Consider the following 24,820-nt stretch of genomic DNA (forward strand, 5'->3'; position numbering starts at 1 on the left):
TAGATAGCAGAAAATTAACTATATTTTATTTCTTGAGCATTGCATAATTATTTCGTTTCACATTTTCTGAGAACTAAAAGATTAGCAAGCTTTGCTGCAAATATCAACAAACCGGAGCGTCCCTTTCCATTATAAATCCATCTCTGGTTCAAACTAGGATGATTAGCTCATAATTTAGCTTCAAGAAGAATGGAAGAGTAGGGAGCCACATTCTAGGCGCTCCCAATTCCAGGGACTCCTTCACGGACAAAATCATCAGGAGATGGAAGATTCGTGTCAACCTGCAATTTCAACAAGGATTCGTAACCTCAGATTCAGATTTAAGTTATCAACTATGAGTAACAGAAAGACAGATGCAAAATCAACATTAACACCAACCAAACCATTAATCCAAGCAATGTGTAGCTTTATAGAGTAAAATTGCAGTTCATAATAAAGTCCATTATTGCGATAATAATTCTAATAAAATCTTCATTTCCAATGAAATATCTAAAGAGTGCCAAGGTGAATAGCTATATGTTAATGTGACTTTTCATTTTCTATGAAGCAACTGTAGCCGACGGAGATGAGTATGAAATCTGGCCTTTTAAATATATGAAACAAATTTAGAAAAAATTAAACATACTTGGACACATACTGGTATCCGACATTCACTCCCAAACTCCCAAGTATGAGTTATCGTTAGTGAACCGAAATAGCAGAAACATCAGCAGTTGAACACCAAACAGGGTTAGAAAAAGTAAAACATAAAACTAACCACATGGGACCAACGCCTCTTCGATGGTGGTGGAGGTATAGAAACTTTAACAAAATAGTCATGAGCATTGAATGCCAGATAGATATCTCCACAACTGTTGTCATGAAGCCTGCAAAAACTAATTTTGCAGAAGTGAATGGGAAATGCACTGCTATGATGTTTAAAAACTAAAAATAAATATATGCACACACATAAAAACAAAACAGGCACATTGGGCAAGCCCTTATGTAACTTAAAACAACATCAGTCAGCCTCCAAGAGTTTTCAAATATGGGACTCATGATGCACATGATAAAGCAACCAAAATTGTTCTTTCCCAACACTATAACCAATTAAAAAAAGCCAAATGTGGATATAACAAGGAAAATGGCATATAGCAACGCAATCACACTAAGCAAAATGGAATATCAACAACCTATTAAGAGGCATGAAATTTCTTACGTAAATGCAAGGAATTTGCTGTCAGGATTTTCCCAGTTATCCTCATGCCAAGTCACATCACCCTGCACCCAAAGCACCTATTGAGTTCCAAAGAATGTGAAAGCAAAAGGTAGTTTCATCAAGACAGGTGTAAAGAGATGTACTTTGCTGAGTGAAGAAATCTCCAGATAAAACTATTTTATTCTTCTATATTTTTCTTATTACAATGCCTGAATTGCATGAAAATATATAAGCTAAAGACTGAATATTCTCAGCTTTAAAACTCAAGATTTTCATGCATTAAAACAACTAATCAAAAGAGTAATTTATTTTCTACACATAATAGGAAAATATCTATAGATTTGGTGTAATTACCCAACTCACTTCTTATTCTAAAAATAAAAGACTTAACTAAAATAGATAGTCAACTAATCAAGTAATAATGAAGATTAGATTTTCATACTCCCCCTTAAGCTAGGTGGTAGATGTCAATCATGCCCAAGTTGGACTTCAGATTCTCGAAGTTGTTTCGAGAGAGAGCCTTAGTGAATATGTCTACAGTTTTGAGGCATGTGGGAGTATAAACTAATCTAATAATTCCTTCCTCAATCTTTTCTTTGATGAAGTGATGATGAATCTCCACATGTTTACTCCTCTCATGATGAACAGGATTCTTTGCTATACTTATGGCAGCTTTGTTGTCGCAGAATATCTTCATGGATTCTTCTGCAAAGACCTTTAACTCCCTTAGCAACCTTTTCAACCAAATTCCCTCACATATGCCATGAGACATAGCTCTAAACCCAGCTTCCACCCTACTTCTAGCAACCACAAATTGCTTCTTGCCTCGCCAAGTAACCAAATTTCCCCACACATAGGTACAATAATCAGTAATTGATCTTCGATTAATAATGGATCTAGCCCAATCAGCATCAGTGTAAATTTCAATATTTCGGCATGATGTCTTCTAAAAAATAACCCTTTGCCATGACTCTTCTTTAGGTACCGTAAGATTTGATACACAACCCTCAAATGTTCCTCGGTTGGCTTGTTCATGAATCTGTTTACCATGCTAACTGAAAAACCGATATCTGATATTGCATGAGAGAGGTAGATGAGTTTCCTAACAAGTCTTTGATATCTGCCCTTATCTGTTGGTGGACTTCCTTCTTCCATTACTACCTTATTCATTGTGTCCATATGGGTGTCAATAGGTTTGCATCCAAGCATTCCAGTTTCCTTTAGTAAGTCTAGGACATACTTACGCTGTGAAACAGAGATCTCATTCCTTGAGCAAGCTACCTCCATGCCAAGAAAATATTTGAAGTGTCCCAAATCTTTGATTTCAAATTCTTTAGCTAGAAGGTTTTTTAAGTTGTTAATTTCTTCCACATTGTCTCTAGTAAAAATAATGTCATCCACATAGACAATAAGAATGGCTATTTTTCCTTCAGGTGAATGTTTAACAAACATGGTGTGATCGGTCTGGCATTGTGAAAAACCATACTTCTTTACCACTTCTGTTAGTTTATCAAACCATGCACATGAGGATTGTTTAAGACCATATAAAGACTTTTGAAGCTTACATGCCTTACCAGAATTGTCTTGATTTTTGAATCCTGGAGGGATTTCCATGTAAATTTTTTCTTCTAGGTCCCCATTAAGAAATGCATTTTTGACATCTAGTTGGTAGAGTGGCCAATCTAGATTTGCTATCAATAATAATAACACCCGGAATGAATTAAGTTTAGCAACCGGAACAAATGTCTCCTCATATTCAACAACATAAGATTGAGTAAATCTTTTTGCAACAAGGCAAGCTTTGAATCTGTTAATACTTCCATCTGCATTGTGTTGGATAGTAAAAATCCATTTGCACCCAACTGCATTTTTCCCTTTGGGTAGTTCTGAAATCTCCCATGTTTTGTTCTTATCTAGGGCCTTGATTTCTTCCAAAACAGCCATATTCCATTTTGGTTGCATAAACACTTCATGAATATTATTGGAAATTTGCACATTGTTTACCGTGGTAACAAAAGCCCGATAACTAGGTGATAAACTTTCATAAGAAACCACATTATAGATTGGGTGTTGAGCACATGATCTCACACCTTTTCTTAGAGCAATTGGTTGATCAAGATCATCAAAAGATTCAATTGAATCAAATTTAGTAAGAGTGTTACCTGTGTTGGTTTTAAATATCCCTAGAATCAGTTTAGATTCTTGGTTTTACTTTGAAGGTGTACATTCTCCTATATCCTTCTAAGTTCTTTGTCTTCTTGAATAGATAATCAATTCTTTATTTGTTTTCCCTTATGTGGACTTCATGTTAGAGGATCTAGTTAGATGTTTTGAACTTGAAAGAGAGTTGAAGGATCTAGTTTGATGTTTTGGATGTGAAAGAGAGTTTGAGAAGTGTTTGGTGGTTTGATAATAGGATCTTCCCAAAGTTGATATTCTCGTGTGATTGGAGTCTCCCCCTAAATGGCAGTTTTGGAAAAGTAAGGTTGATTTTCAAAAAAGGTAACATTCATGGAATGGTAAAATTTCATTGTTACTAGTAAGTAACACTTGTATCCTTTTTCATTTAGGGAATATCTGAGAAATATGCATTTGATGGATTTAAGATCTAATTTGCTTTGGTTTTATTTGCTAGTAAGAACAAATGCAGTGCATCCAAACACTGTAACGGGAATAAACAAGATGATTCGAAGGTGAGAATAAGAACTGAAAAGGGATTGGCAAGGGCTTTGAAATTTTAGGACTTGAGAAGGCATTATGTTTATAAGTTATGTAGCAATAAGAATAGCCCGAAAATGCTTAGGTACATGGGCAACCATCATAAAGGATCTTGCAACTTTAAACAAATGTCGATTCTTTCTTGCAACAATGCCATTCTGTTGAGGAGAGTCGACACATGAGCTTTGATGAATTATACCATGCTTCATTAGATATGATCCAAGAATTGAATTGTAGTATTCTCTCACATCGTCGGTTCTCAACACTTGGATTTTGGTTTTAAATTGAGTTTGGATCATATTGTTGAAGTTTTGGAATAGATAGCCCACGTCTAATTTTTCCTTCATAAAGAATATCGAAGTAACCTTGGTGTGATCATCAATAAATGTGACAAACCATCTAAAGCCAGTAATGTTATTTATTCTGGAAGGACCCCAAATGTCACTGTGTATCATTGAAAAAGGATGGGATAGTTTGTAAGACTAATTAGGATATGTGGTACGAGTACGTTTGGTAGTTGGCAGACTTCACATTGAAAGTTGTTAGGATTTTGATTAAATAATGAGGGAAACAACCTTTTGAGGTACAAAAAAATTTGGATGACCTAACTGATAGTGCCACAACATGATAGTACCATCATTATTATTATAGGAGGATGAAGCCACACAAGAGGTCTTTTAATATTGCCTTTCAAAATCATTAGCTCTTAAGATATAGAGTCTTGCACACATCTTAGCATTACCAATCATCTTTCCCGAATCCAAATCATGAAATTCACACATGTTTGGAAGAAATTTAGTAACATACTTAAGGTCTTTTGTATGTTAGATTATAGACAGCAGATTGCAACTTAGATTTGAGACAAACATAATAGAATCAAGTGTTATCTTTTTGGAAATAATAACAGAACCTATACTTGTTACTTTTGAAAGTGAACCATCAGCAATTTGAACTGTGAAGTTTTCATGACATAGAATGTATTTATTAAATATAGATGCATCCATAGTCATATGGTCTGAAGCTCTTGAATTCACATTCGATGAATTTGATTTCTCTAGTTTACACTCAAAGCACTTAGAAAATTATCTTTTTGTACTAAAAAACCTATTTGAATGGGAGTGGTAATGTTCTACAGTGATTGAGAAAAACTAGCTTCAAGGTTAAAAGTAACCTCTGACGCCAGGTTCTCCTTTTCGCTGGCTATGTTGGACTTTGAGTGACAATTTTTAAAGGTTCAAATCGTGCTCTAATACCATGAAAACATCTTTAGAATAAAACTATTTTATTCTTCCATATTTTTCTTATTACAATGCTAGAATTGCATGAAAATATATAGGCTAAAGACTGAATATTCTTAGCCTTAAAAACCTAAGATTTTCATGCATTAAAACAGCTAATCAAAAGAGGAATTTACTCCCTACACATAATAGGAAAATATCTACTGAATTTGGTGTAATTACCCAAATCATTTCTTATTCTAAAAATAAAAGACTTAACTAAAATAGCTAAAGTTAACTAAACAAGTAATAATGAAGATTAGATTTCCACACTAAGAAAAATTTCACGACAAAATACTTGATGTGTTCGCCTATATTTTATCACCTCTGACAAAAACCTGAAGTGACCACTTTTCCTTGCATCTAATTGTTCTAACATAAAGAATATCATCATGTGGGAAGACATTTAGTTACAGCTGATTGTAATCTGTATATATTTGTATCCCTAAAATTGAGAATTTGTATCTTTAGAATTAAGGACAGAATATTAGATTAGACAATCCCTTAATTATAGGGATCAGATATAGCAATATTTAGTTTCTTAATTTACCTTCTAATTAGCTGTATTTAAACCTATGGTGTTTGTATAATTCAATTGACAAGCTTTTCTATATACTCTCAGTTTTTCCATATGGTATTAGAGCTTTAGGCTATTATTGGGAAGAAAACTTTTTTTTAGCCTTCATTGCTAAATTCTATTTCAGGCCTTCATAGCCAAATTTTGTTAAGTCTTTCATACTCTTATTTTTCCTTTTTGGCCTTCATTGCCTAGACTCATTTCAGTCTTGAGAAAGATAACTATGTCAAAAATAGTACAATCTGCCACTATTACCCGATTTAAGAAAGTGACAACTGGTCAAATCACAGGAGAACTACAAAATATCCAAGCTACATACAGATTGAATGGAAAGAACTACTTAAAGTGGTCCAATTGGTTCAAACCTTTCTAAAAGGAAAAGGAAATTTTAGCCATATTCTTGGTACTACTCTTGAGAGAGGAGATCCAAAATTTAAAGCTTGGGATGAAGAGGACTCCATGGTTATGTCATGGCTGTGGAATTCTATGACACCAGATATTAGTGACACTTGCATGTTTTTGTCCACGACCAAAGACATTTGGGAATCAATTCGGCAAACCTACTCCAAAGTTAAGGATGCTGCTCAAGTCTATGAGATAAAGATCAAGATTACAGCTCTCAAACAAGGGAATAAGTCAGTCACAGAGTATACTATTCTTCTAAAAAATCTTTGGCAAGAGATGGACCACTACCGATGCATAGAAATGAAGTGCTGTGAAGATGCAGCAACTTTGAAGAAATTTATTGAAAAAGATCGAGTTTATATTTTCTTGCTAGACTTAATGTTGAGTTTGATCAAGTCAGAGTCCAAATTTTGGGAAAAGAGGATTTGCCTTCTTTAAATGAGGTGATCTCCATGGTTAGAACAAAAAAGAGCAAAAGAGGAGTGATGCTTGACAGTCTGCATGTAGAAGGATATGCTATGGTCTCTAATGGTAGGAAGAACCAAAACTTAGAACAATTACCGGTCAGTGAGAACGGGAAAGGTGATTTGCCTAAAACCTCAAATCGTGACAATCTTTGATGCACCTATAGCAAGAAGCCAAGGCACATCAGAGATCGCTGTTGGAAACTAAATGAAAAACCTTAAACTTCAAGCAAAGAATGAGGTTACAAAAGACAGCCAAGAAATCAAGGACAAGCTCACATGACTGCAATGGAGTTAAATCAAGAGAAGTCTCAGGAACAATGAGAGTTAGACATAAAAAAGATTAAGAAACTATGAAGCCTATTGGAAACTCTTGAAAAAACTATTGGTATATGTTCTTTGGCACACTCAGGTAAGGTCTCTAGTTCAAGTAAAGTCTCTAATTCTTATGAATTAAATCTCACATAAGTCTATTAAGAGTTCTTGGGTCATTGATTTAAGAGCCACAGATCGCATAACACATTCTTCACCGATGTTTAATACAAATACCTTACGTTTTAGTAATAAGAAATTTGTTGCAGATGATTCACTTACTACAGTGGTAGGATTAGGAGATGTTCAAATTAATCCATCATTTGTTCTTAAAAATGTTCATGTTTTTAGATTGTCTACTAATTTGATATTTATACAAAGACTTACTAAAGACATAAATTGCAATGTGACTTTTTATTTATGAATTTCAGGACCAAGGTTGGGGAAAAGGATTGGACTGGCTAAAGAGAAGGATGGACTATACTATTTTGAGACATCCAACAACGCAAGTAATATCAAAAATAGTTTACCTTTGTCATTTTTTTTTGAAAAATCTCTCAATAAAGACAAAATCTAACTTTATCATTTTCGTCTTGGGCATCCTTCTTTTGGAGCTTTGAGAAACATGTTTCTTTCTTTGTTTAAAGGATTAAATGTCGAAAATTTTCATTGTGATGTTTGCGAACTTGCAAAGCATAGACGTGTGTCTTTTCCAATTAGTAATAAAAGAAATTCTACTCCTTTTTACTCGATTCATAGTGACATTTGGGGTCCCTTTACAATTCTTAATATTTTTAGTGCAAGATGGTTTGTTTCATTCATAGATGATTGTACCAGGATCTCTTAGTTTTTTTACTTAAATCCAAATCAAATGTGAATAGTGTGTTTTTAAGCTTCCAAAAAATGATCTAAAATCAATTTGGAGTGAGAATCAAGAGATTTAGGTCTGATAATGCAATAGACTATTTCAATCAGAGTCTATCTACCAATTTTCAAAAAGAGAAGATTATCCATGAGTCATCTTGTGTTAATACTCCATAGCAGAATAGAGCAGTAAAGAGAAAAAACAACCATTTACTAGTCACAACCCGAGCCTTCCTTTTTCAACAAACATGCCCAAATCCTATTGGGAGGAAGCTGTTCTCGCTACCACAGACATTATAAATAGGTTACCTTCAAGGGTTTTGGGATTTAAAACTCTTATGGAACTACTCTCATAATTCTATCCCAACTTTAATACCACAAACAACCTCACACCTAGAATATTTGGTTGTATATCATTTGTTCATGTTCATAGTCATAATAGAGGAAAGTTGGATCCAAGAGCAATTAAGTGCATCTTTGTGGGGTATTCATCAACTCAGAAAGATTATAAGTACTATCATCTTCCTACCAAAAAATTCTATGTGTCTGCAGATGTCACTTTTGAAGAAAGTAAACTATTTTTTTACTTAACTTTATCTTCAGGGAGAGACATCATTTATGGAAGATAAGAATAAAGACTTTTTTTTGCTTGACTTGTCCTCCTCTTCCAAAACAGTTTCACCCATTAATTCTTCTAAGTCTAAACCCATTTCTTCTGAGTCCAAGTCAAACACTAATTCTAAGTCTGAACTCATTCCAAACATAGAAGCTGTGACTAAGGATAATACTATTCTTGATTCTATGAAGGAATTACAAGTTTACTCAAGAAAGAAAGTTCCAGCTCCTGCACTGGTGCAGGTCAAAGAACTTGATCCTAACTTTGGAAATGAGGTAATTACAGTATCTAATTTTATTTCTCAAAATGAGCATGAATCTCCTAAAGCTAGTGATTATGATCTACCTATTGCCATTAAGAAAGGAACCAAAGAATGTACTAAACATCCACTATACCCAATCTCTAATTTTGTGTCATTTGAAAAATTCTCACCATCCCACAAATTTTCTTGTGAGCCTAAACACTATTTTTATTCTAACTACATTATCTGAGGCATTATTTAATGAGAAATGGAGGCTTTACAGAAAAATAAGACACGGAACTGGTAGAGTTGTCTATAAGAAAAAATCCAGTTGGGTGTAAGTGGGTTTTTACTATAAAATACAAGGCAGATGGTACTGTTGAAAGATATAAGGCCAAGTTGATGACTAAGGGCTACACTCAAACTTATGGAGTGGATTATCAGGAAACTTTTGTTCCAGTTATCAAGATGAATACAGTTAAGATTTTATTATCCTTGGCTGCAAATTACAATTGGCAGCTTTAACAATTTGATGTAAAGAATGCCTTTTTACATGGTGATTTGGAATAAGAAATATATATGAAAGTTCCACCGAGATTTAGAGGTCATCTAAAACCAAACATAATATGCAAGCTAAAAAAGGCATTATATGGCCTTAAACAGTCTCTTAGGGCTTGGTTCAGGAGATTTGCCAAAGTAATGCTAGCAATGGGATATAAGCAGAGTCAAAGGGATCACACACTGTTTATCAAGCACTCGGATTTAGGGAAAGTTACAATTCTGTTAGTATATGATGATGATATAATTTAACCAAAGATGATGAAAAAGAGAGAGAATCTCTAAAACAATGTTTGGCCAGAGAATTGAGATAAAAGAGCTAGGAAGATTGAAGTACTTCCTAGGAATTGAAGTAGCTAACTCATGGCATGGTATTTTTATCTCACAACAAATATATGTGATGGATCTTTTGAAGGAAAGTGGGAAGCTCGCATGTAAACCTACAAGTACCCTTATAGATTCTAATCATAAACTTGGAGAAGCTAATGAAGATGCTACTGCAAATAGGGAAATGTATTGGAGATTAGTTGAAAGACTTATTGATCTCTCACATATTAGACCTGATATAGCATATGCTGTGAGTGTGATAAGTCAATTTATACATAGTCCTAAAGAAGTGCACCTACAGGCTGTCTACCATGTACTACACTATTTGAATGCTAATCTTGGGAGAAGTATTTTATTCAAAAAAAATTCAGGGCTAGCATTAGAGGCATATACAGATGTTGATTATGCAGTTTCAGTAACTGATAGAAGGTCTACCTCAGGCTACTACACTTTTCTAGGTGGTAATCTTGTAACTTGGAAAAGTAAAAAACAAAATGTGGTGGCAAGATCAAGTGCTAAAGCAGAGTTTAGAGCAATGACTCAAGAAATTTGTGAAGTATTATAGTTAAAGATTATCCCAGAAGACTTGAAGATCAAATGGGATGGACATATGAGACTTTACTGTGATAACAAGTCTGCAATAAACATTGCACACAATCCTATACAACATGATAGAACAAAACACATTGAAGTAGACCGGCACTTCATAAAGGAGAAACTAGATAATGGGTTGATTGGCACACCATATGTATCAACCAAGGGTCAACTTGCAGATGTATTGACTAAACGTCTCAGCAGTGCAACATTTCAAGAAATTATTTCCAAGCTGGGAATGGAAAACACCTATTCACCAGCTTGAGAGGGAGTGTGGGAAAACATTTAGTTACAGCTGGTTGTAATCTGTATACATTTGTATCCCTAAAATTGAGAATTTGTATTTCTAGAATTAAGGATAGAATATCAGGATAGACAATCCCTTAATTATAGGGATCAGATTTAGGAATATTTAGTTTCCTAATTTACCCTTTAGTTAGCTGCATTTAAACCTATGGTGTTTGTATAATTCAATAGACAAGCTTTTCTATATGGATTAAAGTTGTTAGAAAACTGATAAAAATTTACCTGCTGCCACTGGAAACTATTAATAGCAGTATCATGCCCATAACTGTTGTTATTCCCATATCTTGGATGCCTGTATTCATCTCTCATTAGCATCATTTGAGTTCCCTGCTTACAATGGCAGTATAAAGCAAAAAACTGAAATCTAATAAAAAAAATCAACATACAGTGATAAAACAGAGAGTGGTGGAGTTGAAGGGGGCAGGTCAGGGACATCTCCAGACCTCTTATTGACTATCAGCCTTCAGGAAGACACATACCATAATTAGCTAGAATAAACAAAAGAACTAGAAAAGGAAACTGAAACTTCTGCAAAATCTGTAATGTCATAGGTTTAGAAGAATTTGACCTACTTTCATAGAAAACAGAAAAAAGGTTGAAGCTCATTGAGCTCTTAACAAGCCAAAAAAAGAAAAAAAAAAAAAAAAGATTCCACCAGTTATATGATGCACAAAATGGCTTTCTAATATCTTTACCCGTGATATCATCAGTGCCAAATGAAAGTTTTTCGTTTGCCTAATGCAGATGGCTTCAATATCAGCCACGAAAGTTTAGAAATGGAACAAAATTTTAATAAAATGATACATCTTTGAACATATTCTCTTAAAATGGAGACTCAAGCCACGAAAAAATTGAAATGAAAGGAAAATGGAGAAAATCTTGTTCACACAAGATTGTCAACAACAAATTTAGCCACTGAGGTTCATTCTCCTCAATCATTCCTATGCATCTTTGTGCATAGATCATCTTTGTTAAGATTGCTGGGACAACTTAATTTCTTTGCACGAAAAGTTGCACTTCATTTGAGAAAGAAAGCATAAGATGTAACAGGCATTGCAAATCCATCCTTTAAGGATGGACTGACCCTAATGCCCATGTCTTATACCAAAACCTATGTTTGTGTCAATGTTAAGTATCTATGTCAATGTCGTTCAAATGTTGGTTATAACTCACAAGAGATTAAGATTGAATCACCTACATTTGCATGCCCTAGATGTGATAAAATTCAAACTAAAAGCATTCTCAAGTTTAGTAATTGATACATTATTCAGAAGGCAATTTCTTAGAATGTGATTGAGCATAATGTAATAAATCATTACCTTCTGAATCAGACCAGCATAGGAGCCACAGACCTTTGTATCCAAGCAACTAGATTGATCAGCTGTAAAGGCACGAACATTCATTTCATAAATAACAAGATCACTCTGCAAGCAAAGTGGCAAGTATCACAAACGTTGAGCTGCAGAAATATTCAATGAAAGATGAAATACAAAATGACTTTGATTGTAAACAAAGTCATAGGATTTGAGGATTAGTTAAAATCGGGCATTAGTGCATGGGATGCATGTATAAGAAATAAGAGATAAATTTAATTCAGATATGCATCAAACAAAAGTTTCCAAACGTGAGAAGAAAGAATAAATGAGTGACTGATCAACCCAATAGAAGAATCGGCATTTGGCATAAAAACAAGCTATCTTGCCCATACCTCAGGTATGTTTAGGAGAGTGTAGTTGTCTCCCCCGTCAAAAGGCAAGCTGTCAAAATCATAAGTTCCAAGAAATTTGGATGGTTCATGCTTTGGATCTCCAAAATTTCGGTGACCTTCTACTAGCTTTGCATAAGGATCTATAAGCACATTGTTACTGTCAAATCGGTGCCCTTTATTCCAATCTTTGGGACCATCAATGCAATAACCATAGACATAGAGGACACTACTTCAGGACCATCAATGCCAAATGTCTCCAGTTTTGTTAATATGAGGGTCCAAGGAATATTCAATCATTCCACCAGCCAGCGTGTCAAGTTCTCCCCTAAGACACATTATACCAACAATCATCAGCAAAAATATTAACAATAATCTAAAACTTTGTTTCTCTACTTTGATAAATGCTATAAATATATAGGAATAGGATTTTTTATATCATTGCCTGCTATAGGCCAGAAAGAAGTTGTTTGACTAATCCGAACATTTTTTTCTATTTTTTACTATTTTGATAAACAAGAAAGGCCAGTCATAACAAATCAAAAGCACCTGTATAATGAAGAATAAACCCCGTAAAGAAATACACATTAGAGGATAACGAATTTACATAATTTCACAATGTAAATTAATTAAGAAGAGACAAAATGAAAACAATGAATTAGTTAACTTATCCCAAAAGAATTAAGTACACAAAGAATATAACTTATAAAGTGAAAGAGCATGCATTGTCACCTCTGGGGAAGTGATAAGCAAAGTGGAACTGCAGTTGCATGCTGTGAAAATATGGTGAAATTGATCCTGTTATCAACTTCTGATAGGCCTAATGGCAATGCCTGACCAGGGAAAATTTTTAATTATGGGGTGATTTCTGCCATTAAAGGGGCTTCTTCCTGAAATTGCAAAGAATGAATACAATGGCATGGATCAATCACATATCATTAGGATAGATATACTGCATCTTAGTCAAAACTAGTAGCATATGTGTGAAGTGAGCATAACAAAAGATGCAGTACTAATACAATTGCATAGAGATAGAAAAGATTTTTGCAATTTAATAAAAGATGGCATTTGGACAAATACCATGTACCATTCATAAAAGTTTACTTCTTATGCATGAACAAGAGAAACAAAAGAGTAAGGACAATTCATGCACCTCTCAAATAACTCATACATATTGTTATTGCAGACAAGCATAATGAAGACTAACAACTTTAGTAGATTATACCTCAAGTACACATTCTTGTGTTTGACGCCCGTAGACATTAGTTGTCCTATGCTTGACATGGCTCCTTGCCTTGCAACATGGCCAAAAACTCAGTAATATTTGTTTTTCTTTTTAATGCAAAAAGTTAGATTGGAAAGTCCATGATTATCACATCATTATAAGCGTAGACATGCCTTACTTGAAAGTCGTTGCCTGCTGCTGCTACTCAATGCTTTTCTACTCCACTTCAAACTAAAGTGTTACCATCGGAGGTCAATAAATTACCCAAAAGTTAAAGGCTACAAAAGGCATAAATAAGACATCCCGTTTCAACATATACCATTTTCACCGGGCACCCTTGATAAGTTACCAAAACATAAATGAATTTCTCCCAATTGAGACCTGACCCATCAACGTGTCTTTTTTTTTTTTTTTATCATTGATCTTACAAGAGCTTAACAATATATAATATTCAACCCACCTTTTCAAAAACGTGGATTTAAGTTTTTCCTGTTTAACCCAAAATTTAAAATAATAATAATAATAATACACCAATGCATATATTTAAAAAAGGGGAAAAAAAAAAAGAGCATACCCCATTTGAAGAAGAGAAGAACATCCGATAGGGCTTGCATTTGTGGGAAACGCAGAAGCGAACAAAGGAAACTTGGAACAATTTGATTTGGATAAAAACGATGATTGTAGCATGTTTGCCTCCCATATTCTATTCTATTCTTTTTATTTTTTTGGTAACGAAAAGATAAAGCAGGGAATGTTGACCCAAACTCCAAAATAGGAGGAAAAAAAAAAGATTCGAATGAATATTCACATATCAAAAACAGAGAAAGAGCAAAGCAAAATAGATGTTAGAGGTTCCTTCAGCAATCCAGAGTAACAGTTGGATAAAAAAACACTTACTCAAGCAACTGAAGTTGAACGATCAAAATAAAAAGTCGATGAAAATCAGATGACTATTCATTTAGTTTTTACCTAATAATAATAAGAAAATCTTTGGGAGCGATTAGTGATTAGTGATTAGTGATTACCGTTTCGGGAACGGCATGGAAGCGGGAATGCTCCTCTTTCTAGTCTGCCACGTGAACGAAGAGTCAGGCTGTGGGGAAGCGGACTGCTCCCTTTCTGGTCTCCCACGTCAAAGGCACGTCAAAGGAAGAGCGAGGCTACGGAGGTAGAGGTAGGGAATTATTCATGCGACTGTATCTTTCTTTTTTCGCAAGCTTCTTAAAATATCATTCATTGAATTCACTATTCATGTGGATTGGAGCTATATTCTTGGTTGAGACTTCAAAGTATCTTTCTAATCATAGTGACTGAACCATGCGCATGGGATTTGGACCCTGTACGCATACCCCAAGTCCCAAGCGTTTTAACTTTTTTTGCTTTAAATTTTACTTTCATTTTGAGACGATAAAGAAAGACCAAAAACAAAGAATTTGGATCTTAATGGTTCATTAATATATACTTATGGAAAACTGTGCTTTTTTTTTTTTTACATTTTATCTATGATTCTTTTTATTACAATGTTATGATTGTACAATCACAATAAAAAAAACCTAATATTTATAAATGTAAACTTTATATAAAATTTTGATGAATTACACTATTCTGATTTGTAAATTGTGATTAATCAATTGTAATATCGGTATGCTCATATAAAAGCTATCTTTATATAATTTCTCATATTATATATATATAGAAGGAAAGATTCAGAAATTTTAATTTTTGAAGATAAAAGTGGCTTACATTTGAAGTAATGGTTTTACCCCATAGCATCTCTTGATTACAGTTTATATATACATAAATGGCTTATCCCCTATAACCCAACTTTCATTTTCACCCGCAGTCCTAAGAGCTCATGAAAGCATTCATAATTTCATATCAATATGAAATGACCAGAGAGAGAGACTAGCATAAAAATGCATACCAACTTCCTCTGAATATGTTGGATGTGAAATTCATCTCTTCCATATGCAAGAATTTAGCACAAAAATTTTTGAATAGAAATTCTATGCAACTTAAGCAGAAAGATACAACTGTTTATATTTTGCCAAAAAAAAAAAAAAACTTTCCCTTTCCTATATATGTATCATGTGCAAAATTGACTTTCTACATTTTCTCGCAACTAATAAGCAACAAGAAAAGGGTAACATTTCAGTATTCAACCTACTAATCACAAAAAGTATTCCCTTTTCTTTCGGAACACGTACTAACCCGCAGCAATGAAGAACCAGCCTTCAACAGATATAGAGCATCTGCACTTATGCCAGTAAAGATGATAAGCACCGGATCCAATTGATAAAACAAGGTAACAGTTAACCCCTTGATTAGCTTCTTTGCATTTGGCACAAATGGTAGTCCCAAGGGAGGTAAGTGGCTTCTCATGGTAACTGATGATACAAAATAATTGGAAAGATTCCTAAATTTATGAAACCCATGAAACAAATAAGTGTAATATTATCAGAAAAACACTTGGTATTTTACCTTTGATGTAACTGCTAGCTCACATCCATAGAACGACTTCAAAGATGAAGCAGATGAACCAGGTAGCAGAATAATTTAGTATGCAGGACACAATAGCTTCCTTTTGTCAGTATCCGGACAAATATTCTATCTGCACTTCTCATATTTATAAGACCTAATTAATTGCAAAAGCTGTAGAGGCTGATGCTGCCTCTGCTATTAAGGAAACTGGTTGGCGTGCCTGCAGACAAGCAGCTATATCGAAGGGATGCAACTCAGCACCATCAAAAAGAAGGTTAACACCAGGAAGGATTATTTCTTTGCTGTCAGTTTCATCAGGATCAACTTTTGTTGTGGTTACTGGGGTGGAATCTTCAACAGGCCTTGTGGCAGCTTCATATACAGGAGTAAGGGCATATGATCTGCAAATATCATTCAACACTTCGAATGAATAATACACAACCAAACACTGCAATGAGAAGACAATGTTAAGAGGCAGAAAAATGTTTTAAGTAGACTGATTTACAGACCTAAGAATGCTACCATCAAAGCTCAAAACTTCAGTCCGACAACGCTGTCGACAGGCAAGTTTTAATCTTTGATGCTCACTAGATACTCCAGAAATGGGAGAAGAAGGGTCTAGCAGTGGATTCCACTTTCCACTAGCAAAGTTCATGAGTAGCTTTGATTGCTTTGACTCCTTTGAATGATCCTTTTGCTGCTCCTTTTGGTAAAGAAGTTTTGCTGCAGGACCTGTTGCTTGATACTCTGCACAAACATCACGCAACCTTTTACGTATGCTTTGCATTGAATCATGATGCTCAGTGAGTGAATCTGCTTGAAGTAACTGCGAAGAGACAATCCTTTCACATATATTATCACATAATTTAGGGTGGAAAAGTGGCATCCCAAATTCAACACTCAGTGGAACCCATTCATACTTTTCCTCATCAGGGCCAAAATGATCTGATTCTCTTTCTTTAAAAAGTTTCAACAAGCGAATGTAACCAACAGTCCATAACTCTATCTTGTGAGCCAAATCAGTTAATAGATCATTCAATTTCGAACATTCCTCTGCACATAGTCCTAGCTCATTCCCTACATGAGCAACTGAGCCATCAGAGTTCTTAAGGGGTAAGGGTATGTCCAGTGTAACAACTTTTCCAGAACCATCTAGGTCATATCTGCTTAATGGCTGCACTATAACAGCAGAGTACTTAAGAAGCGAATTTAAACAGTGTAAAAGTACACTTCCCTTAACTAAGTTTCCCTCAAACTTTCCACCTAAGCCTCCAACTGTTGAACCATCCCAAGACCATATAAGGGCTTTCTCACAACCAGCTAATGGTGCAGGCAAAATGCGTAGACTTTGTCCTTTCATCAGAACAACCGATAAAGGGCCACTAGCAACTGTTGAATATAGCACCAATTTCATCCAAGGTGTCATTGATGAGTGAGATGGAGGACCAAAATGAATGGGACCTGTTGGTCCAGGAAGAACGGATGAATGTGGAAGAGGAACCATAGACACAATAATATCATAGTCACGAAGAAACAACCGATCTAAGGTTGCCTTTGGCAGAGCAGCCAAGCTTTCACAGCGGAGGATATCCACTCGATATTTCTTTTTCCTCCTTGAAGTTCCTTTTCCTACGTCAAGCCCTACCATCTGTATCAGTTTCTCATCATTCTGGACATTCAGATCTGACTTGGAAACCTCACTTAAGAGATTACCATCTTTTGACAAGGCAGCAGATCTGTTATCACCATCCACAATAGAATCTTCCTGTAATATTTCTAAATTATTGGTGTCATTAATGTTTTCTTCAGTTTCATTAGTAGCAGATTGTTCGGATACATCAGTTAATGAGGTCTCAGCTATCAGAATAGACTCATCATACCCTAAAGCTGAACCTCCCATTCTATCAGCAATTTCCACAGCTCTGGTATCAGTGGCAACTCCACCTGATAGAAGACACTCCAAGACACAGCGAAGACTAAATGCATGATTTGCAAATTCCTGCAACTCTCCCTCAAATTTTGTTCCCTCTAATGTGCTCAGGTCTTTGCAAAGGTCTGAAATGCTAGCATGACCTAATTTCCCTGCTTCATATAATGTCACAGCATGAGATTTCAATCCTGCAAAAAACCGAGTAAGAGGACAGACAAACTATGTCAGAGAAGAGGAAACAGTAAGTACATCTACATGCAGATGATATGAATAAAAAACCATAACAAATTATTATCCACAATACTGGAACCTGTCTAATCATCATCACATGCAAACTACAATGACTGGAATATGTCTATGTTCCTCCCTTATAATACCAACACCATAGAATAACAAGTTAGATCCTCTTGGCCTAGCTTGGAGCAACTTCTCTACTCTAGAAAGCTGAAGTTGGGCTGAACAATTTTTGTAAAAAACACCTTTTGACTTTCAATAAAAGTTTAAAATGAATTTATTTTGTGCATTCTTATTTTGCATTAATGGTTATGATGCCCAACAGAAAAACAATATCTAGGACACATAAAATAGACATTCAAAAGGATAAGGAGAAAAGGTAACTAACCTGGTGAAACAGAGCCCATCATGAGATAAGATGTTATATTAGCATCAACAACAAAAGCAACCCGAGCATCACTAGAACGAGGCCCATAGTTTTCTGTCACCCAAAAATCTCCTTGTTGAGCAGGCTCACCATCAGTGGACATATTTGCTGAGGTTGAACTACGGTGAGAGGCATCTTCTTCATCTGTAAGACTGACACCATGAGGAGGTATGCTTCTGTTTTCTTGAAGCACAGATGCAGGGTCAATTACTTTTACTGCCCATCCCAAGCGACAAACAAAAGATGCAGCAGCCTGCAGTTGATTAAGATCTGCTTGTAAGGTTGATGCCAGCTCAGCAACAGTTGCATTCTCACTTGAAACAACAAAAACTGCATATAACAACCTGAATAGTGCAGTTACTAGCATTACAATTCCAAGTTACACTTTGCTACTACACAATGTTGAAATGACCAAAAGATTAAAGAATAACTTACTCCTCAATAGGATCCTCATAAGACTGCTCCTTGTTAGAAATGAACCCTTCAAGCCTAGAAACTGAACTACAATAGTATTAATAACTCCATTCAGAAATCCAAAGAAGACTCAAGCAGAGGCGGTCAGGTATCTTGCCGTTCCATCACCAAATTCAAAACAAATTTAGGCAGAAGGAAGCAGAATCAAAATTCTAATATAATTCAACCATGAAATCCATAAGAGTGAACAATAGAGAACATGCAGTCAAGTAAACAGTTAAAAAAGAGCATCCTAAAGAAAAAAGAGATTAAAAAAAGCATGGGTAATCACTAATTAGTATCTTTTCAATGTCATAAAATTTTTGGGAAAAAAACATGTAGGTCCCTAAGACGAATGCTTGGCTGATAAACAATCCACTTATAGGCCTTCAAACCCATCAGTCCCTACAAATACCCCTGATCAATGCAATGGGATATGTCTTTTTATCTATCTCTTGACTCAAAATGGAAGCAGATTTCGAAAGGATTTTCGAGTGTTTAGGGTTGGCCAAAAGGGTCTCTTAACACCATTTTCTTCCTTCTTTTTATTCCAATAGGAGTTATTTCTTTTTTCACAAAGACTTGCCATGGACAGAATTATGGAGGAATGGGGACAAGCACACTTGGAAAGCCAAGCACAATTGAGAGTTATATGCTGCATTCAGGAGAGATTACTCACTCCCGGATAGGAATCTGTTGATTCACTATTCCTCTCCCAAATGGTTGGACTGTCGTTGCAATTATTTACTTCACAAGCAAGGTCTCTGGTGAAGTAACGCTAAAAAACACAAACAGAAGGGACAACTGCAGAATTTTTTCATATGAAAGCTAACTAGGATTTTACTTTTCAATAAGGTTAATCAATCAACAAAAGTCAGAGTGCTGAGTATATTTTAGTTTTTAAATTGCCATCAGCTAACACTCGCAAAGATACCAGAGGATTTTAATGTCAAAGGTAAATTTGTGGAACAAAATTGGAAAATGGAGTAGTCAAAGCATTAATCATAAACTATAAAGGCAAGAAGCAACAGCATTAAGCCCATCTTCCAAAACCAAGTGCAGTTTCAAAGAAGAGAAGATGCTTTTTTGGGACAGAGGAAGAAAATTCTTCGAATTGCAAAAGGTAATTAGCAAAAGAGTAAGTCTACTTTTTGCCCTTGCAACCTAAAGCACTTGAAAATTAATTATTTTAATGAAGAGGTGAAGATGGATAAATGCAGAGATTCTACTTTGGCAGAAATTCTGAAAGCAAACAGCTAACCTTTAAACCTGTCAACTGGATAGACAGGGACTTCAAAATAGACCAATCCTCGTTGATAAAGACCTTTTATAACGTCAGGATCAAACAGGATAAATGCATTAGCTTCTTCCTTGCAGATTTTATCTATTGTTGCCATTTCTTCTTCTGAAAGTTTCTATAAAAGCAACAAAGAAATGTGAAGATGCAGATTCGACCAACAAAGACAAGTACAGGTATCTGAACAGGGCATGATATCAAGATAATCTGATGACACTCTTTAGATAATAAGACAAAGGACCATCATAAACCTCACCTTAAACTCTTCTAGGGTAAAGTTAACAAGGCAGACTCCCCACCAAGGTTCAATGGGAAAGTCCACAGGTTGGGTAGGTAACAACTCTTTTGCAATCGACTTGTTCAGCTTCCACATAATTTTCTGGATAGCTCCAGATAAGTAAACAATAGGTAAGATGATAACAACAGTGTTATATTGGATTTATAAATATAATCAAGTTTGCATGATGCAGGACAAATGATGCCATCAGAAGTTTACAGGGTAAACACAAGCAACTTAAATTATTTACCCAATTAGACTCGTTTCACTGAACATGACCAATATAATGAAAACTTTAGCAAACATATCTGCACCCAATGGTTCTAAGGTGAACTATTAGAGCTTAGCCAGTTTGCAAAATAACCCTAATCTGTACTACATCAGGCAGAAAGTCAATGCTTAAAATAATATTATTATTGCCTCTGTAGTTCTCAAATAAAGAGTAATGAACATATAATTGTCCAAGTAAGAAGTTCAAATTCTGTCCTCCAGTCTAGTATTGCTTTTACCATCAAGGTAATGAAACAATGCAGCACAAAAAAACATTTATTTTGCAAATTTGCCAATTGGGCAACAAACAGAAGGATAAAAGAACAATTCAAGTTACAACTGCCGTGTTACCAAGCATGATGATGAGTGCTAATCAGTGTATGAGTGCATGCATATGGCTTGGATCACTTGTGCAGGCATATGATAAAGGAGCAAGGACAAGCACAAGCAACCACTATGTTGCTCACCAGCACATAGTTGGACACATTAATCTGTAAGCAAAATTCTGATCGAGTACCTTAGACCTGCACTTATTCATGATATCAATAAATTCATTTCTTCCAATTCCCGTAAGTCTCAAGGCATCAGCAGCACTGAAATTTGGGATGCTGTCATAAGGTTGCTCTGTCAACAACAAGAAATGCCTGGGAATGGTCAGTACCTATCAACATATGAAACCAACACTGATTCATAAAGCAGTAACGATTGGTGAAAGGTCACTGCTGCATTAAACTGCATAAATACAAGCTTATTTGTGTACAAAACTAAATGTAAATATTCAATACTATAAGATGGATCAACTAATCCAATAAAACCTCAATAAGAGCAAGTTGAATGTATATTGTAATTGTAAATCCAAACACTAGAGAAATCAAGATTGAGAAGTTAGAGACAAATAATATAACATAGAATATAATTTAAAAAGAAACTATAGAAAGATTGCAAAAGTGTACATGTGAACTGTCATATATTAAAATGTTGATAAGGCAATGAACATATGGTACTAGAAGCAACAGAAGAAACATCTTAAGTCAGAAAGGAACTGGATTACTGGTTGAACAAGGGATATGAGAATAAGAAGGCATGTTTACTGGATACGTGAAATTCTCGGTCGAACCCAACAACAATGTTGAAGAACCTTCTCTGAGACTACCAGGAATCTTTAAAGAGCCCTCAAACCATGCGCTCAAACGTAAAGCCACTACTACCAGGAAAAGAATTAGAGGCAAAAAAGGGCAGGAAAGAGAAAACTACATTTGCTAAATTCCATGATGTGTCCATTTTTTGTTTAGCAACTGATTCATGTCTAGATTTCGGTCACTACTGTTTCAATCAGCATACAGTTTTAAGTTTCAACCAACCAAGAAATCTGTACCAAACAGTTCACGCTATCTCTTAATTTTCATCTACTTCATATATAATGGTTTTATTGTTACATCTTCTTGTATCTTGCCCCCTTAGCACCCAGGCAATTAATCTTTGTGCACATAATTCACACTTCTATTCTGAAAAAATAGATGCATTTAAGCCCTTATATACACCCAGAAACACTTAATCACATACCAGCCCCTGCCAATCAGTAGTAGTATATATATTTATTTAGGATAAAAAGATATTTATTCAACTTTAAACGAGAACAATCTCGAATAATTTAAGAATTAGCAATTCCGTAATGGGATTCAATAATTCAATCAATAATTCAATGATATACTTAATATGAATGCAAATCTTTTAAGTAAAATACATATATGTATAGCTCTAGCAAGATGTCAAATGCAATATATGAGATTTCTCAGCAGATCAATCAGCCAGATTTATCGGCCAAAACTTTTTTCCATCATCAATCATATCATTACATAAAAAGAATGTTACATGTTAAAACCAAAAAGGAGGAAGCAATTACCATTTTTCATAACCTCAAATATCATATCACAGTAATATCGGAAAGGAGACACCCTCATCACACGGCAAACATACTCCGCAAGGTGATAAGGGAACAACTGCAATTAAGAAATTCAAAAAGTGAACTGCAAAGAACCACTAGAAATGTATCAGGGGGGGACAAGGGAAGGGAAGAATCACTCAACATCTTGTACGCAAACTGCAACTGATGGAAATACTTTTTACCGGAGAATGTATTCAAGCAGTCAAGCTATGAAAGCCATTCTACATGTAGATGGTATTCCACCAATGCACTTAAATGCAGTTTCTTACCATGATAGTTCTGCTTCTACTTCAAAAGGAAAAAAATATATATATTTTTATTCAAGTTCCAAACATAGAGTTGAAAAGATATTCGTTTATCATTGTGAAACAAGAGCTTTGATCATATAAGAACAAATTTTTGTCTAAAAACATATTATAGAACAAATCATACTAAGGTAATACAAGGAGAGCTCCAAAACTTTCTTTAACACACACCGCTAGATTCTTTCGCAAATAACGCATCATCTCCTCATAGTATTCACTTTCTTTGCATACTTTGTGAGCGAAACAAGTGTTCCATTGGAGCCTTTTCTTGATACAATGGTCAATAATCCTAAATGAAGTTATAACAAGAAAAAGAAAAAGAAAAAGAAAAGAAGGGGTAAGATCAAGCAATAGAAAACTAATCACAGGAGCTAACAAAGAGATGAGCATTTAATTCTAATGACTAATCCAGAGAAATAAGAATGCACTTCAGTTTCAACCTGGGTCCAAAACTAAGAATGTTTTTAGAAACAATTTAAAACCATTATAAACATGCTTAACAGAGAAAATCAAATGTAATTTGCAGTAGCAAGTGAATACAGAAAACAACATTGTATTCAATAGTCTGCAAAGCTAACATCATGAAATAGTTTCAAAAATGTTAGCATCCCAAACCAATTTATCTTTATTCTAAGAAATACCAGACAGAAACATTTCCCAAAACCTAAGAAGCATATATCGTTCACAATAGAGGGCTAAACAAAAGAAGTATGCTCAATTACAGATGACCATTAGGAAAAAAATTCTGTAACACCTGAATGCTGGATGATCTATCAAATCATTTAACCAAATCATACGTGCCCAAATTCTTATTTGACAAAGACAAACCTCGATACCTAATAGAAGCATCTATAGATGTCCAATCAGTCACAAAGTTCTTTCTTGCAATGGCTATAAAAGAGCAATGCCAGTTCAAATTTCCAATTAATTTCATCAAACTGTTTCACAGAACTCCCTTGTGATAACATTAATTAATCCGTCCATCATATATTAAGCATGAAGTAAGTATTTATATTCAAAGAAGAAAATTAACATCTACAATGTGCTCCATTTGGCAAACCGATCCTAAATAATTAAGTTTTTCAAAGCTATAAGCTAAATGATCCTTCAAACTTAAGTTAAAAAGTAAAACAAAGGTAAGCAGAAGAGAATCCAAACTAACCTTCTGTGCCATTCTTCTTTAGAATTAAGAGTGGCTTGAAGCCGTTTGGGCAAACTCTCCCACGGGCATTCCTGCCTAATCGCTTTCAAAAACAACTGTTCCTCGACCGTCGTCGGAATGTGCTGCATTTTTATAGATCACTCAATCTCTTCCCCCTCTGTACATAAATCAATCAATCAGCCAAAGTAATAAATCGTTGACAGAAGAACTATCCGTCGATAAAAAGGCATTAGGTGGATCGAACCTGAAACAGAGAGGATAAAAAGGGAGCTTTGATTGCGGTGGCGGTGGCGGTGGCGATTGCGAATCAAGCTAGGGTTTAATAAATCGCTCTGAAGGGATATCTATCGAATCTAAAGAACGAAACTTTCATTCAGAAATCATAACTTTTTACTTGCATGCCTGTATCATGAGAGGGTGAGGGTGGCCCCTTTGCATGGACTTGAATTTACCGAAGCCACGGTAAATGTCCAAAATAACTGAGAGTTGAAATGGAAATGGTAAGCAGTAAAAATTTTCTGACCGTGATCTCATCTTTCTATTTTGCTAATGATTTTGACATGATTTTATTTGATACATCTAATATATACAACACACAAAATTACATGATTAAAATTATTTATATAAATATTTAGATAAATAATCCCTTTTA

General features: G+C 35.0%; 2 protein-coding genes across 9 annotated transcripts; both read right to left on the bottom strand.

Moving 5' to 3' along the window:
- LOC111315125 (uncharacterized) lies at positions 1-15,769 on the bottom strand. The gene is made up of 9 exons (XM_089749319.1): positions 15,599-15,769; positions 12,895-12,995; positions 12,166-12,394; positions 11,810-11,838; positions 10,844-10,918; positions 10,680-10,749; positions 1,199-1,275; positions 758-875; positions 1-281 (listed from the first exon to the last, which is right to left on the bottom strand). The coding sequence occupies exons 1-9, from the start codon at positions 15,767-15,769 to the stop codon at positions 213-215; spliced, it is 939 nt and encodes a 312-aa protein (XP_089605445.1). The 3' UTR covers positions 1-212.
- LOC111315560 (uncharacterized) lies at positions 15,316-24,716 on the bottom strand. Of its 8 annotated transcripts, none has more exons than XR_002693319.2 (12): positions 24,413-24,716; positions 24,169-24,325; positions 23,178-23,295; positions 22,660-22,756; positions 21,274-21,380; positions 20,466-20,588; positions 20,174-20,327; positions 18,895-18,955; positions 18,421-18,803; positions 16,378-17,986; positions 15,869-16,269; positions 15,316-15,774 (listed from the first exon to the last, which is right to left on the bottom strand). XR_002693319.2 is itself a non-coding variant. In XM_089749361.1 (11 exons), exons 2-11 carry the CDS (start codon positions 24,294-24,296, stop codon positions 16,023-16,025), a joined length of 3,027 nt encoding a protein of 1,008 aa, XP_089605487.1. In that variant the 5' UTR covers positions 24,297-24,325; positions 24,413-24,716; the 3' UTR covers positions 15,316-16,022. The 8 variants fall into 8 exon arrangements, 3 of the variants coding, with proteins under 3 accessions (XP_089605487.1, XP_089605489.1, XP_089605488.1); XR_016330710.1 differs by having other exon boundaries at positions 20,466-20,596; positions 24,413-24,715; XR_016330709.1 differs by having other exon boundaries at positions 21,274-21,400; positions 24,413-24,715.
- Positions 24,717-24,820: the final 104 nt, after the last annotated feature.

This window comes from Durio zibethinus, chromosome 20 (genome assembly GCF_047325235.1).
Source record: "Durio zibethinus cultivar Kanyao isolate XHJ-2024 chromosome 20, ASM4732523v1, whole genome shotgun sequence".
Taxonomy (NCBI): Eukaryota; Viridiplantae; Streptophyta; class Magnoliopsida; order Malvales; family Malvaceae; genus Durio; species Durio zibethinus.